Source organism: Zalophus californianus, chromosome 5 (genome assembly GCF_009762305.2).
Source record: "Zalophus californianus isolate mZalCal1 chromosome 5, mZalCal1.pri.v2, whole genome shotgun sequence".
NCBI classification, from domain to species: domain Eukaryota; kingdom Metazoa; phylum Chordata; class Mammalia; order Carnivora; family Otariidae; genus Zalophus; species Zalophus californianus.
In genome coordinates, this window is record NC_045599.1 from 4,220,819 (window position 1) to 4,247,857 (window position 27,039).

At 42.6% G+C, this 27,039-nt stretch overlaps 1 protein-coding gene across 2 annotated transcripts; it reads left to right on the forward strand.

The window, feature by feature from the left end:
• Positions 1 to 27,016, forward strand: ZNF879 (zinc finger protein 879). Of its 2 annotated transcripts, none has more exons than XM_035727576.1 (5): positions 1 to 216; positions 18,299 to 18,353; positions 19,963 to 20,089; positions 20,430 to 20,525; positions 25,545 to 27,016. In XM_035727576.1, the coding sequence occupies exons 1-5, from the start codon at positions 83 to 85 to the stop codon at positions 26,990 to 26,992; spliced, it is 1,860 nt and encodes a 619-aa protein (XP_035583469.1). In that variant the 5' UTR covers positions 1 to 82; the 3' UTR covers positions 26,993 to 27,016. The 2 variants fall into 2 exon arrangements, with proteins under 2 accessions (XP_035583469.1, XP_035583470.1); XM_035727577.1 differs by lacking the exon at positions 1 to 216 and adding an exon at positions 16,942 to 17,065.
• Positions 27,017 to 27,039: the final 23 nt, after the last annotated feature.

The window sequence follows — 27,039 nt, forward strand, 5'->3', positions numbered from 1 at the left end:
AGGACCAGGGCAGAACAGATCCGTGGAGGGCAGAAATCAAGAGCTCAGTTTGGGACACAGGAACGCCGAGAATCTCATTCAAATGGTTGGATTCGTGAGTCTGGAATTGAGGGAAGAGGCCAGGGTGGGAGATGAAGCTGGGATGGCATCAGCAAATGTGTGGTATTTAAAGTCATGGATGGATGAGCTCACCCAGGCAGAGGATGTGGACAGAGGGTGAGGACCGAGCCCCAGGCTCCCCAACAGTAGGAAGTAAAATAGAAGAGAGGAGGCTGGGAGGAGGGGCCAAGGAGGTGAGAGGGGATGGAAAATTGGGCGGCACAGAGGCCAAGAAACAGGGACCAATGAAGAAAGGAAAATTCATTATAATTAATTCAGCCCCATGCAGTGGCAAAGGGGTCCTTGTTCACCTTAAACAGACGACATACCTAGCCAGCGAGGTACAGTGACTCCCCCAAGTCCACACAGCACAGGAGACTAGGGGCTGCTCACACAACCCATCATAAAATGGGTCTTCAACAACTTTTACTTCTGAGTCCATAATTTCAGCTCCAGCTAGTTCAACTGACAAGACTAAATGAAATTTAAGGCTCGGGCTGCTACTCTCAGTATGTTTTCACATTTCTAACCCCAAAGCTGGAAGGTTAAATATATCTATATTTTTAGGCTAGCCTCCCGACTGAACCACCAGATGATTTTTATTGCAAAATTCATTTAAAACTCTGTGTTCCCGGGGTTCACTTAATATTTAGCTTCAAAGCTGCTGATCCCTGGATTGGATTACACACAGTCCACCTTCATGTTTGTTCAAAGAGAGTGGGGGACATGGTTTGTGAGAGAAATGGCATGGTCTGTGGCACGAGTATGTTGAAACACCTGGTTGTATCTGAGGACATCCCCCTGAGCCTTCCCTGAATGTCCTGTGTGGACAAATGTGAGGCACATGTGCCTTCAGAAGCCTCCCATTCCATTGCTGCCCTGCCAGGCCTGGCCCTCTGCACCTGACCCCCTCAAAAATCCTTCTACACAGATGTTCATGGCGGCATTATGCCTAATAGACAAAAGTTAGAAACAACCGAAGTGTCCATCAGTGGGTGACTGAAAGAAATGATTAGGATAGGTTCATGTAATGGAATATTATTTGGTTGTAAAAGGAATGAAATACTGACACAGGCTACAGTGTGGATAAACTTCAAAGACGTTATGCTAAATTAAAGAAGTCAGCCCCCAAAGCAGACATACTACATAGATGCATTTATGTGAACTATCCAAGATAGGTAAATTCAGAGAGACAGTAGATTTGTGGTTGCCACGGCTGGGTGGGGGGAAAGATTGGGGAGTAACTGCTCAAGGGACAAAGAGTTTTCTTTGGGGATAAGTCAGACGTTTTGAAATGATATAGAGGTGGTAGTTGTCCAACACTGTGAATGACCTGTGACTATCATCAATGGAAAACAACCCAATCCAGACAAGACTGCTAGTGGCTTATACCCTTGAAGGTCACCATATTAAGAGCAACTTGTTGAGGGCAAAGGGACTATAAAATGGGTAGTGGAAGAAGGTAGTTATAACTACCAGCTACGACCACGTGACCAGTTAACATAAACAAGGATTGTGATTATCATGAGTTCATTTTTTGTGATATGAGTATGTTTATATGCTTTGTTTTCTTTCTTCTCTTAGTCCCTTTTTTTTTAAGATTTTATTTATTTGACAGAGAGAGAGAGCAAGAGCAGGAACACAAGCAGGGGGAGTGGGAGAGGGAGTAGCAGGCTTCCCGCTGAGCAGGAAGCCCGACACGGGACTCGATCCCAGGACCCTGGGATCATGACCTGAGCTGAAGGCAGACGCTTAACTGACTGAGCCACCCAGGTGCCCCACTTCTCTTATTCCCTTATCATGTAACAGAAGATTTGTTGACTTTATATCATAATAGTTAAGTATTTTTTTTACTTTATATCATTGTATTGAAGTTACAGATATCAGGGAGAAAAGTGAACATCACTTAAGGACTTCACCTCCTCTTCTTGGGGAGAGATTAGTACATTTTTGGTTGTACTCGGGATAGTTGTATCATGTTAGGTGGAAGTATAATCTTGTTATTACCTCCATTTGAAGATTAAGTATGGTTTAAGGAGACCCAAATGGGTGTTGACAAGGGGTTGATTGGTGATGGTTAATTTTATATGTCACGTGGCTGGGTCAAACATTATTCTGGATGTTTCTGTAAGGGTATTTTTTTGGATGAGATTCAAACTGGTGGACTTTCAGTAAAGCACATTCTCCTCCATAATGTGGGTGGCCCTCATCCCATCAACTGAAGGCTTGAATAGAACAAAAGGCTGGTCTCACCCAAGCAAGAGGGAATTCTACCAGCAGACAGCCTTCACACTTGGTCTCCAGCCTGCTGACCCACTCTACAGATTTTGAACCTGCCAGTCTGCGTAACTCTGTGAGCCATTCCTTAAAGTAAATCTTTCTCATTCTTTTCCGTACACCACACACATACACACAGATTTCTGGTTTTTGTGAAGACCCTGACTAATACAATATGTTTTCAATTTTCTTGGGCATATACCTAAGAGCAGAAGTGTTGGATCATATGATAATTCCATGTTTAACTTTTTAAGGAATTACAAAAATGTTTTCCACAGTGGCTGAGCCATTTCACATTCCCACCCACGAGGCATAAGGATTTCAATTTCTCCACATCTTCACCAACACTTGTTTTTTTCCATATTTTTTATTTTCCTAGCGTATGTGAAGTGATACTGTGATTTTCATTTGCATTTCCCTAGAGACTAATGATCTTGAGCATCTTTTCATGGGTTTTTGGTTTGTAGATCTTCTTTAGAAAAATGGCTATTTAAATACTTTGACCCTTTTGGGGTGCCTGGGTGGCTCAGATGGTTAAGTGTCTGCCTTCGGCTCAGGTCATGATCCCAGGGTCCTGGGATCGAGCCCCACATGGGTCTCCTGGCTCAGCGGGGAGCCTGCTTCTCTCTTTCCCTCTGCCTCTCCCCCTGCTCATGCTCTCTCTCTCTCTCTCTCTCTCTGTGTCTCAAATGAATAAATAAAATCTTTAAAAAAAATACTTTGACCCTTTCATATTAGGTTTTTTTTTTTCTTTTTGTGGTTTTAAGAGTTGTAAGAGTTCTTTATATATTCTGGATATATCCTTATTAGAGATATGATTTGCAAATATTTTGTTCCATTCACTAGGTTGTCTTTCACTTTCCTGATAGTGTCCTTTGATACACAAAAGTTTTCAATCTTGATGAAGTCCAAATAACATATACGTCTTATTGCTCATGTTTTTGGTGTCCTAAGAATCCACTGCCAAATTTGAGACACGAAGATTTACACCTAGGTTCTACTGTAAGATTCTGATAGTTTTAGTTCTCACATTTAGGGCTTTGATCCACGTGGAGTGAATTTTTGTGTATGATGTGTGGGTAGGGGGCATCCCTCTGCACATGGACATCCAGTTGGATGCATAGACGTCCTCTATGGTAGGTCATATGTGGGCAAAGACCTGAACCTGAATGAAGTGTGTGACAGAGCAATGTCTCCCAGGCAGAGAGAAGAGCCACCCAGTGACTCCAGATATAGTCAGGTGGCACAAATGAATCAAGGAATGCATGCAGGTGTTTCTGCTGGAGCACAGTGTATGTGTTCCTGATAACTTGTGTCATGTAAAAATGCCGACGAAAGATAACTGGAGTTACTGTGGGAAGAATGGGATTGGAACAGACCATTCAAACCATAAGCAGGTTTAGAACCAGAACACTAACAAAAACCACCATCCTTTTTTTTTTTTTTTTTTAAGATTTTATTTGTCAGAGAGAGAGAGCACAAGCTGGGGAGAGGCAGGCAGAGGGAGAGGGAGAAGCAGGCTCCCCGCTGAGCAAGGAGCCTGATGCAGGACTCGATCCCAGGACCCTGGGATCATGACCCAAGCAGAAGGCAGGTACTTAACGGACTGAGCCACCTAGGCGTTCCACCACCATCCTTTTTTGAAAAAGATTTAATTTACTTGAGAGAGAGAACGAGCGGTGTGGAGGGGCAAAGAGAGAGAAGCAGACTCCCTGCTGACCAAGCTTCCTGCCCAATGTGGAGCTTGATCCTAGGACCCAGAGATCATGACCTGAGCTGAAGGCAGACGCTTAACCAACTGAGCCACCCAGGCGCCCGCCAAACCACAATCCTAATAAAAAGTAATCGCATAGTTAAAAAGATGTTGTAAGTTATTAGATACATAAGTACATACACACGAGACAGAGAAAGAGCGAGGGTGCTTCACTTATTAGGAATGGTGAAAGGACCTTGGAAAAGGAATATGATGGAAAGTTTGTGTCACTGAGTTAGGAAGACCACACGGAAGCGTTTCAGACTGAAAGCAGGTGGCCACACTGAGCTATGAGAGACAGTGGTGTCAGGAATAGTCCTGTTCTCCCCAGCTGGACTGCTCTCAGCTGCGCTGGCTTGCCTGCATTGAGATCCTCTTGCCTGAAGTGTAAAATACTAATTTTCTGGGGAAAAAACTCATACAAACCAAGAAACCTTCCGTATAACACCGTATTAATCCACAATACAGACGCATTACTGCAGTAGAACGCATTTCTTCACAAAAAGTTTTCAGAGTAGAAAAAAGAAAGTATTTTATCATTCATTTTATGAAGCCAAAACATAGCTAGAATAAGAAATAAAATTTTCAGCCAAACTAAGGAGTGCAGAGACCAAAATCTGAGTCAAAACATTTGCAAACTGAGATACTTAAAAACCTCATAAGCAAGTCTGGTTTGCCCCAGAAATGCACTTCAGCAGATTAATGACTTAAAATTTATTAATGTAATTCATTGCATTAACAGATTAAAGGAAAAAAAAGATTATCTAAATGGATGCAGAGAAAGCATTTGATAACATCTAATATTCATTCATGATTTTAAAAACTTAGTAATCTAGGGATCTTCTTTAGCCTGATAAAGTTAGCTACCAAAAGCCTACAGAAAATATTATACTTGGTGATGAAATCATTTCAGGTATTTATTCCTTTAAACTCAGAACAAGACAACAATTCCAATCATCACTCCCTCTTGGGGGCACTAGTCAGTGCAAGAAAAAAATAAGCATGATTGAATTAAAGACACACACTCTCATCATTTGCAGATGTGATTAACTACTGTAGTCAGCATCCTCTAGAGAAACAGAAGATAGATAGATGATAGACAGACAGATAGACAGACAGACAGACAGACATGTAGTTTCAGCCTGAGGCCTCAGAACTAGGAGAGCCCACGGTGTAGGTTCCAGATAGAAGGCTAGCTAATGTTTCAGTTCGAGTCCAACAGCAGAAGACCAATGTCCCAGCTCAAAGAAGGGAGGGTAGGTCTGGGCGCTTGGGTGGCTCAGTTGGTTAAGCAACTGCCTTCGGCTCAGGTCATGATCCTGGAGTCCCAGGATCGAGTCCCGCATCGGGCTCCCTGCTCAGCGGGGAGTCTGCTTCTCCCTCTGACCCTCCCCCCTCTCATGTGCTCTCTCTCTCACTCCATCTCAAATAAATAAAAAAATCTAAAAAAAAAAAAAAAGAAGAAGGGAGGGTAGGTCTTTTTGTCCTGTCTAGGCCTTCTGGTGATTGGATGAGGCCCACCTATGTTAAGGATGGCAATCTGCTGTATTCACTCTGCCAATTCAAATGTGAATCTCCTCTGGAAAACACTTTCACAGACATACCCAGAATGATGTTTGATCAGATATCTGTGCACCCTGGGCCCTTGTCAAGTTGACATATGCAATTAAACATCACCACATCACCCCTTGTCTACTTGGCACACATATGCATCTCCTTAAGCCACACTTAAGCCCTATATAAGGGCAATAACAAGGTCACTTCACTTAACGTGATACAACTCTCCTGCATACAACCAAAAACTCACTAACCTCTTCCCCAGAAGGGGAGGTAATGTTTTTGAGTGATGTTTATGCGTCTCCTTGATATACTGTAACATAAATACTATGAGCCATCAATAGTCCTGCCTGGTTGGGTGGTTATACTTTTCTGTTGACCTTAATCGCAGGGCATGGTGACACTACAGACATCCAAAGGGGTCTCCTGTATTCCACTGTGGCACAGCTTTCTACTTTCCCCTGGGTGGTACTCGGGATCAATCACCTTGGCCAGCACGGTAACCCCCTGCTTTGCCTGTTGATTCAGAGGCACGAGGAGTCCAAAGTGACCACCTTAACTTCCAGTTGAGGGTAATTATTGCTGTGTCTCCAGGTGGAAGAATTCCACCCTCTGGAACTCAAGACCGCTGCGCCAGCAGAACACGAGGTTGTGGGAACCAGAAGCAAACATTTTTCTAGCGGGTCTCTAAGGGTAATAGTGGTACCTCTTTTTCTACCCCTTGATTCCTGGGTCCTCTAATCCTGGCTATGTGGGCAATAGCACCATCTGTTGGAATAGGGTTAGATTAACCCTAGGTCACCCGCCGACCTCAAGAAAATTCCCGTGCAACGAGGTGCGTTGTAAAATACCACTCAATCTCTGACCCCACGGCACATCCCTCTTGGGGATCAATTCGGCTCCCAGAGACCCAAAGGCTTAGTCAGAGAAATGGGATCCTTAAAATTCTAAAGAGTTCAGGATGCCCCCTTCCACCACACCTGCTTAAGAACTATGCTCCCAGAAGCTATAAAGCTCTATAAAAATGGCCACCATCTGACCAAAGAAAGCCTAGAATTTTGTGTCCCAAGAACTTGGCTTGGTAACTGTCAGAGTGGGGGACCCCAAAATGTGGCCAGACAGAAATGTGGGTTGCACCCCCTTTACAGCCAGATAGGACTCAACAAAAACTTGGGGTGAACTCAGTTTGCAGCTCAGGGTCCCAGCAAACTGCCGCCAGCCCTCAGGGAAAATTACAGCAGCTATTACAAGGAATATTCCAATCAGACAAGATTGTTTAGGCGGTGCACTTGAAAGCAAGGGTTCTCGAATCAATAGATAGAATGGGGTAACTATTTTAATTGGCATGCAGAAGTCTCCAAAGGGCTTCGAAATTCCTAAGTAGCTTCGTTGGAAGATTTGTTGCTAAAGGCTAATGAAAAACTGAAGACTTAAGAGGTACCTAAAACAAAAGGCCATAAGCCTGACATCCTCCTCCTGCTCCCCTCCACCCTCCTTTATTTGAATACTCAGCTCCAGTAATCCTTGGTCTGAACTGCATCTACGAGATGTCAACAAAAGTCTACCCAGTTAGTGGCCTAATGGACATCCCCACATCTATCCCCAAAGGAAGGCCCCTGTGAGGGTCCCTCTCAGGAGTTGATAGGACTTGGGGATTTTTCTGGAGCCAAGGAAAAATAAAATTAACATTAATGAAATATCTTGCCAAATTCTGGTAAATAGCCGAGTTACATCCTCTTCTTTAAACCCCATTCAGAGCCTGCAGATGGGATCCTGGGGAAACTGGCAGAAGCCAGCTGATGGGAGACTTCGGGCCAGAATCAGCTCTCCTGCCCGGATCTCTGTCTGTAGTACCCGGAGAGACAAATCAAATTTCCCATTGTCCTTTACTTTTCCAAATCCAGGGCGTTGGTTACTGATCTTTGGGAGTGGCTCTGGATCTTGTGAAGACATTATCCCTTGCACCCTCTTTGAGGGTGCCTCCTGGGGCCATGGGGTTGTTTAATGCTGCCTGAAATATTGACTGCTTGGCCACGCTGAAACCTGGCAAGGTATTTAAAAGGATTTAAAACTCTACGATCAGAAATCTGGCCAAACTGAAAGCTGACATTCAGAGCCTGATAGAAAAATTTTTAGCCCCCCCGCCAAAAGCAGATAGAAGATAATGCGGTTGGGCGGGTGAAATAAACTTCAGAGGTCATTTAGGTTATAGTGTCATTCTTTGGGGAGTGGAGAGCAATTGACCTCACAAATCCTTGCAAAGCTAGAGATGCAGCTCCAGAGGCAGTTCAAAGTCCACCTATTCCTTTTTACCCATCCTGAAACCTCCCCTATTTCTCTTAAAAGGCTTGTAACTTGCATTCTCTCCCTGTGCCTTTGGGAGGCAAAGGTTAAAGCACAAACTTCGGGAAGGTCATTCCTATCACAAGAAAAATAAATGGGGGAAATCTCATTTGAAACTTAGCTTCAGCCATCCGAGCAGGCGGCTTTAACTTACTCCACCCGCCAGAAAAACAACTGAGATCCAACTTCTTTTAGAAGGAAAGCGGAAGCTATAAAGTCTCTGTTTATTCCGTCTGCATGTTTATGTGTGTCTCTATATGTGTGTTGTGGATGTGTGGTATTTTCTACCTCCAGACGGTACTACTAAAGTTAATTTGCATTAGACTTCTCTTTCGTTGGTTTAAACAAATAAGCACTTATATAAACTTCATAAAAATTCTCAAGAATATAATAGAAACTAACCCAAGGGAATTTCAGGTTCATGTGATCTGGGAAAAAGATTTGGCATTAAAGCTAGTTTAAGGTTGTTGGTTTATTCAATCAACGTTAAACATAAAACTTGTATTCCACCTGAGCTGACTAGCCAAGTGAGTTCATGTTATCTCTTACAAGATACGTCAGCAAGAAAAATAGCTTGGGGGTAATGGCTAACTTTGTCTAATGTTTAATGAGGTTTCTGTAGGTACTCCAAACATAATTGTTGAAAACAAGTGATTCAAATAGATGTAAGGGGGATAAAAGTTTTTAGGTGAACTTTTTAGTTTCCCTGAAAATTTCAGTCACCTAAAACCTTAAAGTTTTGCTAAGTTAAATTAAATGATGAGGTCATTAAATAGCTAGATCTTTTCCAAATAAGATACTGAAACATTTATTACTGAATATATGTTTATTTACCTCTGGCTTATTACAGAGGAACTGCAAATAAATTTGGGTCTGTTAGTAAACATATATGACACCCCATTGAAACATTTACTATGAGAAAGCATATGTTGCTAGAAATTATGAAATGTATTAATACATTTGCAAAAAGACAGAATGCTAATATTAAAGACAGTTCATGATTGTTTACTTATTTCACTAAAAACTAAGGTTTGTAAAGGATAACAATTCTAATATATGTAATTAAAACTACTAGAAAAGCTAAGGGAAAGGAATTTTATACATAATCTGGATTAGATAAGATTGGAACAAATTTAAGTAAATGAGTTTTATATTAAAAATAAGTGGGAGCAAAGTTAGAATTGGGTTTTCTCTTAGTTCAAAGGACAAAATTTTCTTGGACTATTGGTCTGCTCTCGATAATAAGGGATTATGAAAGGTTGCTTATTTATTTACCTTTTAAGTAGTCTGCCTAGAAAAAACAAAGGCCTGTGTCTTGTCAAAAATAATCACTGACATTAAACCTGGTACACTCATCATTGAAAGAGCTAAGTTTTGCTCAGGACTATGTAAGCTTCTATATTTGCCTGCGAAATCTTTTGTCAGTATGGTTAAATGGATAACTAAATATTGTTCCCATCATAATCCTAGTTATTATCTTAAAAGTTGTATGTCACAAAAATAACCAAATTTCCTTGTCAACTGCCTCATAATGAACTCTAATCAGATCTCTAACCATGGAAATTTTCAGTCTTTGTCATTCACAGAGTTATTATTTTACTCTCATGCTTTTGCAAAAGTGTTTCATCTTGAGAGAGATTCATAGAAAGGGCTTTGCTGGTAATTTTAAGATCATAAAACTGAACCGGGCAAGAATTTCCAGAACTAATGGTCAAACTGACCTGCTTAAACTGACCTGCTAAATCCTGGAGTAGAAAGCCAATTAGATCAGGAACTCAATGCAGAGAGTGGAGCTCAGAACAGAAAGGGGATCTGCCTATGGTCCTTGGAAACCATGAGAAAGACTAAACTCAAAAGGTTTATGGGATACCACACCTATGTTTTTGTTGTCCCTGAAGCCATTGGAAGCCTCCTTCAGTCCCGTCACTGCCACCAAATCTGTTAAATAATAAAAATGCAACCAAGTAAGTCTGAAGGTCTAATGGGCCTTATTAATTCATAATTCAGGCAGCATCCAATCTAATAAATACAGAGGAGCTCCAAAATGCTGCAGAAAAGGTAAGGTTTGTAAAGGCAGAGAGGGGGTAGAGAAAAGGAAATTATTAACAGAGAATGAATGCATTCTTCCAGGCCAGGTGGACCTCCTAACTAGTGCTGACTAGGTAACTTCAGATTAACTGGTTAAAGGTCACATTCCTAGAGGGCTGAAACTAATTAGATTGGATATTAAGTCTTGGTTTGCTGATGTGGGGTTTAGCACAAGTGACTCCATCCTGGGCCTGCTGTCTTCTTTTTAACACTATAAAGAAGGAAACTGAGTTATAACTCCCAACCCTTATATCAAGTATTTCCTAATTTAAAAAAATAATAAATGCTTCTACACAGCAAAGGAATCTATCAACAAATGAAAAGGCAACTTACTGAATGGGAGAAAATATTTATAAATCATATATCTGATAAGGGATTAATATAACAAAATAGATAAAGAACTCATATAACTCAACAGCAAAAAAAACCCCAGTCTGATTTAAAAAATGGGCAGAGGACCTGAATAGACATTTTTCCAAAGAAGACATATGGATGGCCAACAGGTACATGACAAAGTACTCAACATCACTCATCATCAGGGAAATGCAAATCAAAATCACAATGAGATATCACCTACCTGTTAGAATGACTATTATCAAAAAGACAAGAAACAACAAGCATTGACCAGGATGTGGAAAAAAGGGAACACTTGTGCGCTGTTACTGGGAATGCAAATTGGTGCAGCCCCTGTGGAAAACAGTAGGGAGTTTCCTTAATTTTTTTTCTAAGATTTTTATTTATTTATTTGACAGAGAGAGAGAGAGAGAGACACAGTGAGAGTGGGAACACAAACAGGCGGAGTGGGAGAGGGAGAAGCAGGCTTCCCGCTGAACAGGGAGCCCAATGTGGGGCTTGATCCCAGGACCCCGGGATCATGACCTGAGCTGAAGGCAGACACTTAATGACTGAGCCACCCAGGCGCCCCCGGAGTTTCCTTAAATTAAAAATAGAACTGCCAAATTGTAGGGGAGGGAAAAAGTTTCCTCTACCCTTCTAGATTCTTTTGGCTGTTCTAAAAATTAAATTGACCATGGGGCGCCTCAGTGGCAGAGTCAATTGGGCATCCAACTCTGGTTTTGGCCCAAGTCATGATCTTATGGGTCATAAGATTGAACCTTGTGTCAGGCTCCACACTCAGCATGGAGTCTGCTTAAAGACTCTCTTTCCCTCTCCCTCCCACCTAAAATAAGTAAATAAATCAATATTAAATTGACGTAAGACAGATTAATTTGCATGTACAGGAGCTCATAGAAATATAAGACTCAGAGAAGTGACCAAAGCAGGCAGCTTTTAGACAAAGCAATAATAAATTTGTGAAAAGTGGACAAGACAAAGAAGTTTGGGCTTGGGTACTAAATTAGTAAAGAATAAGGTTTGTTTATACAGCCTCTTCACCACTGAACTCCCTCTCTCTTGTGCTCCTTTACAGTTAATCCCTTCCCCCCATTATCCCCAGCATTAGGGAACCACTGATTTGACTTCTGTCCCTTCTAGCTTTGCCCTTTCTTGTATTTTATATAAAGGAGCACACAATATGTAACCTTTTGTGTCCTGCTTCTCTCACTTAGCATAATGCTTTTAAGATTAATCTATCTTGGGGCGCCTGGGGTGGCTCAGTTGGTTAAGCATCTGCCTTTGGCTCAGGTCATGATCCCCAGGGTCCTGGGATTGAGACCTGCATTGGGAGTGGGGAGCCTGCTTCTCCTTCTCTCCCCTGCTCATGCTTTATCTCTCGCTATCTCTCTTTCAAATAAATAAATAAAATCTTTTTTAAAAAAAGATGAATCTATGTTGACCAATGTCAGCAATTTGTTTCTTTTTACTGCATGAAAGTATCAAAATCTATTGATTTTCTTACAGGGACACCTGGATAGCTCAGTTGGTTAAGCATCTGCCTTCAGCTCAGGTCATGATTCCAGGGTTCATTGAGTCCCATGTCAGGCTCCCTGCTCAGCAGGGAGTCTGCTTCTCCCTCTCCATCTGCTGCTCTCTCTCACTCACTCTCTGTGTCAAATAAATAAATAAAATCTTTCCCCAAAAAAAGATGTTCATACAGGTTTTTGTGTGGACATATGTTTTCATTTACCCTTGAGTAGATACCTAGACGTGAGATTGCTCGGTCATATGGAAAGTGCATGTTTAACTTTATAAGAAGCTGATAAAATGTTTTCCAAAGCGTGAGAGTTCTGCTTTTTTCACATTTTCACCAGCATTTTGTATTATCCTTTAAAAAATTATTCAATCAGGGCACCTGGGTGGCTCAGTTGTTAAGCATCTGCCTTCGGCTCAGGTCATGATCCCAGGGTCCTGGGATCGAGCCCCACATCAGGCTCCCTGTTCAGCGGGAAGCCTGCTTCTCCCTCTCCCACTCCCCCTGCTTGTGTTCCCTCTCTTGCTGTGTCTCTCTCTGTCAAATAAATAAATAAAATCTTAAAAAAAAATTATTCAATCATTTTAGTAGGTGTGTTAGTTTCTTATTGCTGCTGTAACAAACTGCCACAAATTCAGGGGCTTAAAACATGCATTTATTCCCTTGCAATTCTGGAGGCCAGAGGTCCAAAATCAATTTCACTGAGCCCAAGTCAACATGACAGCATGGCTGCTTCCTCCTGGGGCTCTAAGGGAGAATCCCTTTCCTTGCCTTTTCCAGCTTGTGGTAGGTACCCACATTCCTTGGCTTACAGCCTCTTTCCTCCATCTTCAAAGGCAGCAGTTTGGCATCTTCAATTCTTTTTTTCTATCTCCCTGCTTCCATCATCATTTAACCTCCATTCTGACTCCCTGCCCACCTTTTGTAAGGACCAATGTGATTGTGTCAAGCACACCTAGATAATCCAGGATAACTGCCTCATCTCAGAGTCCTTAACTTGATCACATGGGCATGGTCCCTTCTGCCATATGAGGTAACAGTCACACATCCTGGGGATTAAAAATGGACGTATTTGAGGGGCCATGTTTCCCTCTACTGTAGTAGGTATGTAGTGGTACCTCCCTATAGTCTGAATTTGCATTTCCCTAATGACTAATGATGTTGTGCAACATTTTCTGAGCTTAATTGCCATTCTTATAACTTTTTAGTGAAGTATCTGATCAAATCTTTTGCCCATTTAAAAAATTAGGCTGTTTGGTATAGTACAACAGAGTTTTTTGAAAGTTCTTTATATATTCTAGATACAAAACTATCAGATATATGCTTTTCAAATGTTTCTCCCCACCCGTGTCTTGTCTTTTCATGCTCCTAAAACTGTCACTTGATGAGTAGAAACTTTTCATTTTGATGAAGTCCTATATGTTGCTTTGCAGGGACCTGGTAAGGCAACATCATGGAAGTACAGATTCCCACATATGCATAATCCAAAATAAAATACAGTAAGCTAGATTTCTAAATTTTGGTTCTAAGTCTCCTTGTTGATACTGGTGGATAAGTAGGCAGTAACACTACTCCAAGAGATGCAGACAGCAAAAAACATACTAGACAGTTTGGAAGGTGAGCTGCCAACAGCTAAAGTGGCGATTCCATCCTTGGCCAGTGTCTCTCTGTGGTCCAGACCACTAGTGCATTTGGTCCTGGTAGAAAAGCCCTCCTTTTGGGGGCTGTCTTCATTCTCCCCAAGATACTCAAAGCTGAGCCAGCATTACCTCCCAATGTGTCAGGTCCAAGACTCCAAATACTGATGGCCAGTGGGCTAGAAGGTGCAGGCAGTGCTGGTGAGCGGGCACTCAGACTCTGGGGAATGAGGCAGCTTGGTGCAAGCCCCGCTCTCCTCCCCACTAGCGCAGCCCAGGGCCCTGGGTCCACATTCCTACACAGAACGGGTTGATGCCGAGGCTCAGGACACGCTAGATGTGTAGGGAAGGAAGAAATATCCAGAGCTGGGTGATGGAGAACAGGGCTGCAGGTCTCTCTCCACTACACTGATTGGGACCTGTAGCCACACAACAATCTTATTAAAAATTAAAAAAAATGTTACTTCAAAACTTTTATAATGTGATCACATGATGAAAGCTTTTGCAGCAGATAAAATCTTGCATTTTAAGACAAATATCCTTTTATTTCTGTTAAGCTGAATATACAATTATTGTTCCCCAGGTGACCAACTTTTGTGTACTACAGTATAATTTCATGTTAGTAAAACAAACTGAAAAGTTGAAAAGACAACTTTGTGAAGATCTAATTACAAAAATAAAACAATTTATATTTAAAAAAGAATGTTGACTTAAAAGAATATAATTTAAGATTACTCTGCAGCTGGTTAGGAAGTCATATACCCTGTTTCCATTTGCCTACTGGTCTCTATTAAATACTTAATATACATGAAATTTACATCTGAAGTCAATTGGTATCTGTGTCATCCCCCTGAAAAAGACAAGAACCTTAGCCTGTCATCATACCCTCTCCGCCATTCCCTTTTGTTATCATCTGTGTTTTTTTTTTAAGATTTTATTTATTTATTTGACAGAGAGAGACACAGCGAGAGAGGGAACACAAGCAGGGGGAGTGGGACGGGGGAAGCAGGCTTCCTGTGGAGCAGGGAGCCCAATGCAGGGCTCGATCCAGGACCCTGAGATCATGACCTGAGCCGAAGGCAGACGCTTAACAACTGAGCCACCCAGGCGCCCCATCATCTGTGTTTTTAATCCTATTATCTTCACAATATGCTCAAGAATCATTTTGAACCCCGATGTTTTACTAATGTACTTACTACATTCTCCTATAATCCACACAAGTTATACTTTCTTTGATTTTTTTCTTTTTTGAGAAAGAGAGAGAATGAGAGCGTGCAAGCGTGGAGGAGGGGTAGAGAGGAGAGAGAATCCCAAGCAGGCTCCACGGCCAGTGTAGAGACTAACATGGGGCTTGACCTCACAACCCAGAGATCATAACCTGAGCCGAAATCAAGAGTCAGACATTCAACTGACTTGAGCCACCCAGGCGCCCCTCTTTGATTTTTTTAATGGATTATATTTATCATTAATTCAATCAGAGACATTTTAGGGATTACAATCTATGCAAATACTTCCATCTTCCAAATGCCTTTACTTCACTCACAATTGAATGCTAGATTAAAAGTTTATAGAATTACAAGTCCTAAGTCATTTTACTTTAGAAATCTGACACTATTGCTCCGTGCTGTCTTCGAGAATCCAGTGCTGCTGCTGAGAGTCTGATATCAGCCTCTTTGCTTTGCCTGGAATTGTGGGCATTCTTGATGACCCGATATCCATGCCACCCCCTCTTCCTATTTCCCAACAGAACTCGATTTTGTATCCATGTCCACATTGCACCCAACTCCTGAGCAGCAGAGAGGAGGGAAGGAAGAAACTTGTTTTTTTGATGACCTCACTGAACTACTCATTCTGAGGGAGCTAGAGTCCGACCCAAGAATTTCTCATTCTGCCTTTATCATCTAAGACAACTGAAGCAGTCCCATCTTCTATTATAGCAAGGGACACATAGGTAATCTTTTATTTCATTCTTATATCCTGGTAGCTCCTAGGATTTTCTGTTTATCCTTAAGAGTTCTGAAATTTCATCCAGGATATATTTTTTGTAGGCCTCCCGTGGCCCAACCCCATCATTATGTTCAACACCTTATATTCTATTTAATCTGAAGACCCAAGCCTTCTTCAGCTCGAACGTTTCCATAGCTTTATCTGTAATCTATTTGTAATTTTTCTTTCTCTTCATTTCCTGGTTTCTTCTTCTGAATCTATTAGATGGATTTTGGACCTCAGGGCACACTGCTGCATGCCTTCCAAGATTTTCTCTCAATTTCTGGGGGTTTCATGGTATTTTCTAGAGCTGTAAGGGATCTATTCCTTTGAAAATTAAATATGTACGTGTTTTTGTCATTTTAAGGAATATTAAGAGAAAAAAGGAGGCAATCATGTGTACTCAGTCTGTCACTTTATTTATACTTTGTAAATCTCAATGTTATGTTGTTTTGCCAATAACAGTTCACAAGTGTTACTTCTTTATTTTGTATTGCTATTATTTTTATCGCGGTAAAAGTCACATAACACAAAATTTACCATTTTGGCCATTTTTAAGTGCACAGTTCAGGAGTACTAAGTTCATTCACGTTGTTCTACAACCATCACACCCATTCATTTCCAGAACTTTTTCATCCAAACTTTTTCAGTTTGGATACTGAAACTCTATACCCATTAAACAATAAATTCTCATTCCCCTCTTCCCCAAACCCCTGGTAACCATTTTTCTACTTTGTCTATGAATCTGACTATTCTAAATACCTCATATAAGTGGAATCACACAATATTTGTCCGCTTTGAGTCTGCCTTATTTTACTTGGCATGTCTTCAAGATCCATCCATGTTGGAGCATGTGTCCGAATTTCTTTCCTTTATACGACTGAATGATTTTCCATTGTACGCACACACCACATTATGTTTATCCACTCATCTGTCCATTGACACTGGCTTGTTTCCATCTTTTGGCTACTGTAAATAATGCTGCTCTTAACGTTGTACAAATACCAGTTTAAGTCATCGCTTTCAATCCCATTGGGAATATACCCAGAAGAGGAATTGCTGAATCAAGAACGACCAGCAGCGAGTGGCGAATTTTCCATATTTTTAAATACATACTCACTTTTCCCAAAAAGGGTGCTCCACAGGACAAGTGGTGAGCGAGGCAGAAAGACGAGGCTTCAGGCTTCTTGGGCTCCCGGCAAGATGGCGTTCTCTAGCCTTACCGCTATTGGCTCTTCTCGGACACCGTAGGCCGCCGTCCCCCGACGACGTCTGGGAAAGAGAGTTCGAAAGGAAAAGTGCGGCGGTTCGGCAGAGGCACCCGAATACCTCTCGTGCGCAGGCGCAGTTGCGCCCGGCGGCCTAGCGGTGGCGGCGAAAAATGTCCCCAGGCTAGGTATCCTGCTTGTCTCCAGTGCGGTCCGCCGCTTGGCGTCTCCGTCGCGGCGGGCACAGGTACAGGCCCCCGGTGAGAGCGGGCCCAGGGTGTGCAGCTCCTGCGGCGGGGCCAGGGCAGAAGGCCGGCCGCCGCGCGAATCCCAGTTGCGGGCGTCGGAGGGGCGGCTGCGGCCTCGGCAGGTGAAGGCGGTCCGGGGAGGGGGCGTTGCCCCGGGAGCTCTGCGCTCCCGCGGTCCCGCAGCCCCGGAAATCGGAGCTGTCACCGCCTGAGCCCCGGGCGCCAGCCTCGGGCGGGGCTCCTGGAGCAGCGGCCCCAGAACTGAGATTGCAGGGAGCTCTGCCTTGTTGGAGGGTTCATGCACCCTGGGGCAGTTTTTGGCTGGTAGCGTTTGTGGGTCTCACCCCACCCCCACCTCGCCCCGAGTTTCAACTTTATTTTATTGTGTATTAGTTTTTGCTATCCTTGCTATATTGAGCTTGTGTGGCCCTGTTCTCCCAGAGTGAGTAAATCCTAGAGTGATTTGACTATTCTTTTTTTTTTTTTTTTGGATTAATTTCGTCCTTTTGCTGAGTTACTTCCCTTTTCTCCAAATTTTAAATTCATCTTTAGCCAATGATGCTCTTTCTTTTGAGCCTTGTGGGGTTTTTTTTTTGGAGCAGGGAGAGGATGGGTAATGTTTTTGTTTATATTAAGGAGATTTGATAACTCTTTCTTCATAAAGGAAGCACCATTTCCAAGGGGAAGAGAAGACTAATTTTTGGTTGGCTCTTCCTGAAAAGGACACCAATTTCCTTCGAATGTTATGTGAAGAATTATTATAATTATCGTATTATTATACTTTGTTGTCATATGTTATATCTAATTATTTACTATGTTAGGTACAATATAATTATAATTATATATAGCGCAAAATAAGTATAGATGTGCGGAATATTTATGTTATTTCTCTTTCATTGAGCATCTCTGTGAGCATGGCCTGACGGCCCTTTACTCTGTTAATGTACATCAGTTGGTTCTAATTCCTTAGTCTGATTTATCTTTATTCAGAAACCACTGGCTGAAAGGTAGCAGGCCAGTGACTGGAAGTATGCTTGCTGCCCACTCCTGGTTTGGGTGGCCATGCCCACGGACCCTCTAACTCAGGGATGCCTGGGCTCCCAGTTTCCCTCTGGCTTCCATCTGCAGGCGGCTCAGCGTGTGGAGCTCTCTAATTTAGTCAGGCTTCATGAGGGTGGGAGTACAGACAGGATGGACAGACAGACTGCTCACAGTTTCTCTCTCCATTTCAGGTGCCTTCTCCAGGAGGGAGAAATGGCCACAAGGTTGCTGCCAGCCCAAGCTCAGGTGAGTGAAGGCTTCTTTCTTCACCTGCCTTCCCGGTTCAGAGATCGTGAACACACTGACGCCATTGTTGAGCTTTACGAGGCAGTGAAGCCCATGGAGGGACCTGAGGGCCTGGTAGGGTAACTCAGGAAAGAAGCTGCTTCTCTCTCTCTCTCTCTCTCTCTCTTTTTAATATTTTTTATTATGTTCAGCATGTAGTACATCATTAGTTTTCAATGTAGTATTCAAGGGTTCGTTAGTTGTGATTCTAGCTCTTTTCTTCAAGCATGTGAAGAAATCCAAGTAGTTCTGGATTAGGTCCTGGATTAGGGTTCACTTAGCACAATCCCCTCCAGTTCCATCCATGTTGATGCAAATGGTGGGTATTCATCCTTTCTAATGGCTGAGTAATAATCCATTGTATATATGGACCACATCAAGCTGTTTCCCTAGTGCTTGGGGCTAGTCTCACTGGGAATTCCCCACCTAACAGCTAAGTACTTGTTGATTAGGAATTGAATGTCCCCCCTCCCCAGCCCTGTGCTAGAGCCACACCCAGGGCTCTGTGAGGGATCTAGGTATGTTTTTTCCCTGTGAAGGTTGGAAACTTGGGGGAATCAGGTAATTCTGTCTGTAACATAAGGAATTCAAAGAGAAAATGTATGGTCTTTACCCTCAAGGAATTGAGGACCAATCAACTAGAGTAGTACCTGATAGGAGTCCAGGTGATTGTCTAGGAAGATCCAAGAAAGAAGACCTCTGAATCAGCAAGTGTTATCAGAGGTACTTCTAGTATAGTTGACTCTTGAACAATGCAGAGTTTCAGTGTTGCCGGGTGAACTGGGGAGGCCCTGGGGCCTCGACCAAGCCTGTCCTGAAGGAGTTGCTGAAGGTTCTTGGTCTTGTCTCAAGAAAGAATTCAAGGACGGACACACAACACAGCAGATGAGTGACACAGCAGGGAAGTTTATTAAAGCAAAAATTATACTCTCAAGATAGAGCAGATGAGCTTGAGAGAAAGAGAGAGCGAGCGAGCTTTGTGCCCTGGGGTTTGAGTTGCTATCTTTTATTGACGGTTGTTAACTAGGGGGTGCAATATTCTGGAGGGGCAGTTTCACTTTCCATTTGCCTGAGTTAAGAGATAAACTGGGAAGAAGAGCTTAAGGAAAAATGTGGAACAAAGGTCAGTGAGTATAAGCAGGTGGGCAGTAAAGGTCAGGTCTTGGGGTCTAGCTGGTGACAATATTACAAGCAGAAGAAGGGTAAGTACAGCACAATAAGATGTTTTGAGAGGGAGAGACCACATTCACATAATTTTGCTATAGTATATTGTCATAATCGTTCTATTATTAGTTGTTAATCTCTTACTGTGCCTGATTTATAAATTAAACTTTATTATAGGATTGTATTTATAGGAAAAAACAGTTTATATAGGGTACGGTACTCCCCAAGTTTTAGGCATCCTCTGGGGGGCGGTCTTAGAACATATCCCCTTGCAGAAGTGGGAACAACTGTATGTACATTTGGAAAGGACAGAGACTCGCCTGGAGATGCTTGCAACCTTGTGTGGCGACAGGCGACATCCCCAAGGGGATGGTCCCAGGTGAGCAGGAGTGGGTTTCCGTTGCAGGAGTCTGTGACATTCAGGGACGTGGCCGTGTTCTTCAGCCAGGATGAGTGGCTGCGCCTGGACTCCGCGCAGAGAACCCTGTACCGGGAGGTGATGCTGGAGAACTACGGCACCCTCGTCTCGCTGGGTAAGGACCTTTCCTCATGATGGAGAGTCTGCCGGGGGAGCATTGTGGGGCCCTCTTTGAGGAGGACCCGCAGGTGGGCTCACAGGGTGGCAGTTGCTCCCCCCGTCCACTGCCAAGAAAGGCCTTGGGTTGGTAGAGTCGGTGATGGGCAGCCTTTGTGTGCTTTTACTGTTCTTTGTCCCCAAACTCTGTCCCTCTCTCATGAGAGGTTCCAGTTCGGAGGCGTGCACAACCAGCACCCTGACTTTCTTCCTGAGACCACCTCTGGCCATCCTCTAGGAGCCTAACCCCTCTAATGTCTGCACAGAGGACTCATTCTCTTCTTCTTGTTCACCAACAGGAATCCTGTTTTCCAAACCAAAGGTCATCTTCCAGTTACAGCAAGGGGAAGACCCCTGGATGGTGGAAAATGGAGTTTGTCAAGGCCCATGTGTAGGTGAGTGACAATGATTGGGAAGTGGACAGAGCGTTTTCTCACTGCCTTGGTGCTGCTGATCAGGAGATGTTGAGCAGGGCCTGGGGAAGGCTGGGAAGGGCATATCCTCTCTCTCTACCTTTCTGAGTCCTTGATACGGCAGGTTCAGAGGGAGAGTTGAATTCTCCCAAGAAAGGCCCACTTGTCTCTGATGTCCTTTGTAATGTGAATGCAGAAAATGTGACACCGTATATAATGCGTAAAGGTTTGTGAGTCATGTCTTCCCCTGTTTTTCTGGACTGATTATTTTCCTTTTTTTAAAAAAAATTTATTTAAATTCAATTAGGCAACATATAGTACATCATTAGTTTCAGATGTCGTATTTCATCAGTTGCATATAACACCCAGTGCTCATCACGTCACATGCCCTCCTTACTGCCCATCACCCAATTATCCCATCCCCCCACCTGCCTCCCCTCCAGCAACCCTCAGTTTGTTTCCTATAGCTAGGAGTCTTTCATGGTTTTTCTCCCTCTCTGAGGACTTCCCATTCCTTTTTTGGACTGATTATTTTCTTAAATTATCTTCCCTTTGTGGTTTGAACAAACCTTCTATCCCTACAGTACATCCCTCATTGTTCCAGCTTGGGTTTTTATTTGACTTTTTTGGTCTGCAACTTATTACATATGGTTCAGCTAACAAGAAAACGCACATGTGTGTGCACTTACATACTACACGAGAGCGAGAAAGCAGGGGTGGCAACATGGTGATAAATAGAATTTATGCAGAAGGTTCGCAGATATTCAACATGGCATTCTCCTAAATCTTTTGTGTGAAAATACTCAAAATAATATGTTCCAGACCCTGGCTGCTAGGACGTATCTCTCAATCTCTAAACCTCCTCTGGGTTGCTGGGTCCATAAGCTCTCATTTGCTGTTCTGCTTTGTCTTTGTTTTTTTTTGTTGTTGTTGTCATCTCTGGGTTTTTTTTTTTTTTTTGGTCTTTGTTTGCTTTTGTTCTGTTTTGTCTTTGAGACACCAGAGGGTGGCTCTCTTCCTTTGAGTTTTGCTACTTATCCAGCATTTATTTCTCTCAATGGCAGGACACAGGCTTTCTGGGTCAGCTCAATCCTGTGTTTCCATTCATGAGCTTTGTCTTCAGATTTTCCCCTTTGTTTTGACTAGAGTGTTTTCTTGAATAATATTTTCAGAAAGGTTCGTGTGTGCTCTATTTGTACATGTCTACAATCAATTCTTTTAGGATGCCTGTGTGGCTCAGTCGGTTAAGCGTCTGCCCTCAGCTCAGGTTGTGATTCCAGGGTCCTGGGATTGAGCCCTGCATCGGGCTCCCTGCTCAGTGGGGAGTCTGCTTCTCCCCCTCCCTCTGCCACTCCGCCTGCTTGTGTTCTCTTTCTCTGTCAAATATTGAAAACCTTTAAAGGTTTTAAAAATAAATAATAAATAAATAAAATCAATTCTTTTACCTCTCTGGTGAGAATTATGGATCTAGAATTCTAGCATCAATTTTTTTTTCTTCACACTTGGCTGTAGTGACTGAGCATTGAGTGTCGTTGATAAAAAGTCCTCCATTAGCATGATTCTTTTTCCTTTATCTTCTGTGTAGAAATCTAGTCCCTCCGCCCTTTTTTTTTGTCTTCTGTCTAGAATATTATAGGATATTTTCTTTATCTTTGGAATGCAGAAGGTTCATTAGGTTGTATCAGATACCAAGGAGTTTTCGTTTAATATTGTTATTTGGCATCACGGGGCCCTTTGCTTTGAAGAGCCAAGTCATTTTCACTTCAGGGATATTTTTTCTACTACATACTAACATATATTCTGCCACATTCCACCAACAATCCGAGGAAGCTAACTGTAAGACTAATGGTAAAATAAAATAGAAGTTTGGTCAGAACCTCAAAAAGTGAATATATCTGTGGTAAGGGCCAGCAGTGTAGCCATGGGTGAGTCTCGAATTTGGCTCTGAGCTTTCTGGTTGGTAAAGAAATCGTTAGTATCAAATTGACTTGTTCTTCTTTTGCAAGCATTTGAAAAAAAATTAGCTACTTTTAATTAATACAAGGTATGTGTAGTATTGTTAAAAAAAAAAAAAAAGAGGGGCTCCTGGGTGGCTCAGTCAGTTAAGCTTCTGCCTTCGGCTCAGGTCATGATCCCAGGGTCCTGGGATTGAGTCCCACATCGAGTCTCCCTCTCCCTCAGGTACCCCCCCTGCTTGTGCCCTCTTTCTCTCTCTCTGTAAAATAAATAAAATCTTAAAGAGAGATTCACGTGAAATTTTGCCAACCAACCATGATGAACCTTTGTTGATATTTTACTATTTGTCTTCTCAGATTGTGAGTATTTGAGTGTGTTTGTGCATGAGGGAGAGACACAGAGAGAGAGATTGATTATACAGACTGTTCTCAAACCTATTTTAAATTGTGAATGTCCTTCAGTTATTCAGCACTCATTAAATAGAGGCCTGTGTCTCTGAAAGAGCTCTATTGTATTGTTAAACCATATCTTATTAAATAATCTTCTGGAAATTTTAATTTCTAGTTTTTTTCCTGTTATTAAGATAGCTGTAGTGGCTCTAGAATACAAAGGTATAATATAAAGAGAAACAGAGAAAAGGTCCAGAGAATAAATAATTGTAGTACAAAGGCATGAGTATAACCATTAAAAACTCAAGGAATGTGAATTTGAAAATTCACCCAGGATTCTTTGAAAAACGATTCAACTTCATTATAATCAGTGAATTACAAACTAAAGCAATGGGATGCCATTTTCCCCTTACTGTATTACCCCAAATTAAGAAATACATATCCAGTGTTTTCCTATCGCTCTGATACCTGAGTATCTTTCGTAGGATGTTGATGGGTATAATCTTTCTGCAGGATGGTCTGGCTTTATTAAAATCGAGTCCAGGTTTGGAAGTTTATCTTAAGGCAATAATTCCATAATTGTGCAGAGTTGCAAAGGTGGTATAAAGAATGTTTGTTATAACATGAGGGATCACTGGGAAGAAGAAAGCTAAGTGACTCTTAGAAGGGGATTTATTAAATTATGATTATGTTTGTGCTTTGAAATCTTACATTGCCATTAAAATGATGGTGTCAACCTTCATTTGTTGTCATGGAGAGAAGCCCACAGTTTTTTTGTAAGTGCACAGTAGGTAGGGGGAAGCGTAGTTTCAACCTATTTTTATTTTCTAAATAAAAGTGTTTTCTAATATCCAGAAAAATTCTGGTGAGCTAAATTCCACATCTAGCAATGATTATATTTGTGTATCGTGTGTATGGCTAAGTTCGATTTTCATATTTACAGCCTTCTGTATTCTTTATTTTTCTTACAATGATTATATATCTCTTTTTTAGTTAAGAAAATAAAACCCCTTTAAGAAAATACATTCATTCTTTTTGAAGCAATGACACCATTCCTTGCACTGTGTTCTGAGTGATTAAAAAGTGGACTGAAAATTATTCTCAAGAATGTGCTCTTCCCCCAGTAGTCCCCATATCGTCACATGGCACCCGTCTCCATCGAGCTGCCCAGGCCAGAAGCTGGACATCATCCTCGAGTCCTCTCTTTCACGTACTCTGTACGTCCCATTCATAGGTGAAGGTACTTGTCATCTCTGTCTTCAGAAATCCCAAATGTGCCCCCCTCCACTGCCATGCCAGTGCAGACCGCCATCGCCTCCATCCAGTCCCCTGAGTGGCTGCTCTGCATCTGCCCACCCCGAATTACCGTCCATTTGTCACACTGCCACTGCGATCCTCTTTAAACAGACCTGTGCTGTCCTTCCTAACTCGCAGTGATCCTCTGAAGAAGTTCCAGATGTCCTCCTGTATCTTACAAGACCCTGCGTGACGCGGCTCCTGCCTACTTCCTGGCCTCACCTCGTAACACTGGCTTGTTCCCTCTTGCTCAGGCCACACTGGACAAATCTGGGTTCCTGGACAACTCGAAGCTGACTCTTGCCTTATGTTCTTTCTGACTGGAATCCTCTTTACACCCACAGTTTTGCTTGGCCAGCTCTCATTATTTAGATCCCATCTTTAATTCTACTTCCTTATCACCCAGTTTAAAATGTCAGCTCGTTTACTCATACTGCACACCACCTTGTTTTTGTTTGTTTTCCTCATTCTTGTCACCCCCAGAACTCATCATCCCTAGTTTATTTGGCCACTTGGTCACTGTTAACACCCTGCTGCTAGAATGTAAACCTTGCAAAAACTGGATTCCTGTCTGATATGTTCCCCATACTCCTAATCTTGAGCTTTGCATGGCGGCTACTGAGTAAATAATTGCCTGAACAAGTGAGGGAATGGCCATCATAACACCACATACGGCACTTGGAGGAGTTCTAAAACAGCACTAATCGAGGCCCTGGGTTTCAGAGAGCTTTTTAAGACCCACAGCTCTTCCAGGTTTTACTTGTAGCTCCTCTGCAGTTTCCTCGTGGATTTACCTTGAGTGCACTGGTGACTGATGCAGGAGAGGGAGTTGAGGAGTAACACAACCCGCTGAACTCAGAAGTGCTCTGTCCCCTGCTGACCTGAGCTTTTTCCTAGAGCAGGCCTGGCTGCCCTTGTTGGAGGAGCTTCCCTCGGAGTTCACCCGAGCTTTCCTCAGACCCTCTCCACCCAGGCACGTCTCCCATGCTGCTTCTTTCTCTTGCCCTTTTTTCTTTTTTTCTTTTTTTTTTTTAAAGATTGTATTTATTTATTTGACAGAGAGATAGAGAGTACAAGCAGGCAGAGGGAGAGGGAGAAGCAGGCTCTCCGCTGAGCAGGGAGCCCAACACAGGGCTGGAGCCCAACACAGGGCTCGATCCCAGGACCCTGGGATCACGACCTGAGCTGAAGGCAGCCGCCTCACTGACTGAGCCGCCCAGGCGCCCCATCTCTTGCTCTTTTTTTCTCCCCATCCTTTCTTAAGAATCCGGGAACTATTTGTCAGCAGTCCTTGTATATTTTGGTGTCACTTTTCTTTACTCTCAGTGCAAGGGAGACTTACCCATTTTGTTTATTTTAGGTTGGGAGCGCTTGTTTGAAACTACAGTTTCTGAAGAAGAAAATCAGGAAGTAATGAATAAACTCCTAGGTGACAGTCCTTTTGATTTCAAGCCAGGGAAAGCCTATATAAATGAGGACAAACTAGAGAAGCAACAAGGCAAAAAGAACAAACCTTTCAGGAAAGTCTTAGTCACCATCAAAAACACCCACATGAGGGAGAGGAGCTTTACAAGTATTGAGCTCGGGAAAAATGTCAGTCTGAAATCATCCCTTATTAGAAAACCCAGACTCGTTTCCAGAGGAAGGAAACCCCATTCCCAGCAGTATTCAGTTCTCTTTAAACAACTGGGAGTCAATACGGTGCGCAAATGTTACAAATGTAACCTCTGTGGGAAAATCTTCCTCCACAGTTCTTCCCTGAGTAAACACCAGAGAATCCACACCGGAGAGAAGCTCTACAAGTGCAAGGAATGTCGGAAAGCTTTCAGCCAAAGCTCCTCTCTCACTCAGCACCTGAGAGTTCACACGGGAGAGAAACCTTACATCTGCGGCGAATGTGGGAAAGCCTTCAGTTTCACCACATCCCTCATCGGACATCAGAGGATGCATACCGGAGAGAGACCCTATAAATGCAACGAGTGTGGCAAGACATTTAAAGGAAGCTCATCCCTGAATAATCACCAACGAATTCATACTGGAGAAAAGCCCTATAAATGTAACGAGTGTGGGAGAGCCTTTAGCCAGTGCTCATCTCTTATTCAACATCACAGGATTCATACTGGAGAGAAACCCTACGAATGTAGTCAGTGTGGGAAAGCCTTTACTTCAATATCGCGGCTAAGTAGACACCATAGAATTCATACTGGAGAGAAACCCTTTAATTGTAATGAGTGTGGGAAAGTATTCAGTTATCACTCAGCCCTTATCATACATCAGAGAATCCACACTGGGGAGAAACCTTATGCATGTAAGGAATGCGGGAAAGCCTTCAGCCAAAGCTCTGCTCTGATACAGCATCAAAGAATTCATACGGGAGAAAAACCCTACAAATGCAACGAATGTGGGAAGGCCTTCTCCTGGATTTCACGGCTTAATATACACAATAGAATCCATACCGGAGAGAAACCGTATAACTGTAAAGAATGTGGAAAAGCCTTCAGTTCTCACTCAGCGGTTAATACTCATCGAAAAATTCACACTGGAGAGAAACCTTATAAATGTAATGACTGTGAAAAAGCCTTCAACCAAAGCTCAGCTCTCATTCAGCACCAGAGAATTCACACTGGAGAGAAACCATTTAGCTGTAAAGTATGTGGGAAAGCTTTCCGACAAAGCTCATCCCTTATGACGCATATGAGGATTCATACGGGAGAAAAGCCGTATAAATGTAAAGAATGTGGGAAGGCTTTTAGTCAGAGCTCATCCCTTACCAATCATCAGAGGACTCATACTGGAGAAAAACTATAAATAAAACACATGTGGTGGAAAGTCTTCCAACTGAAGTTCATTCCATA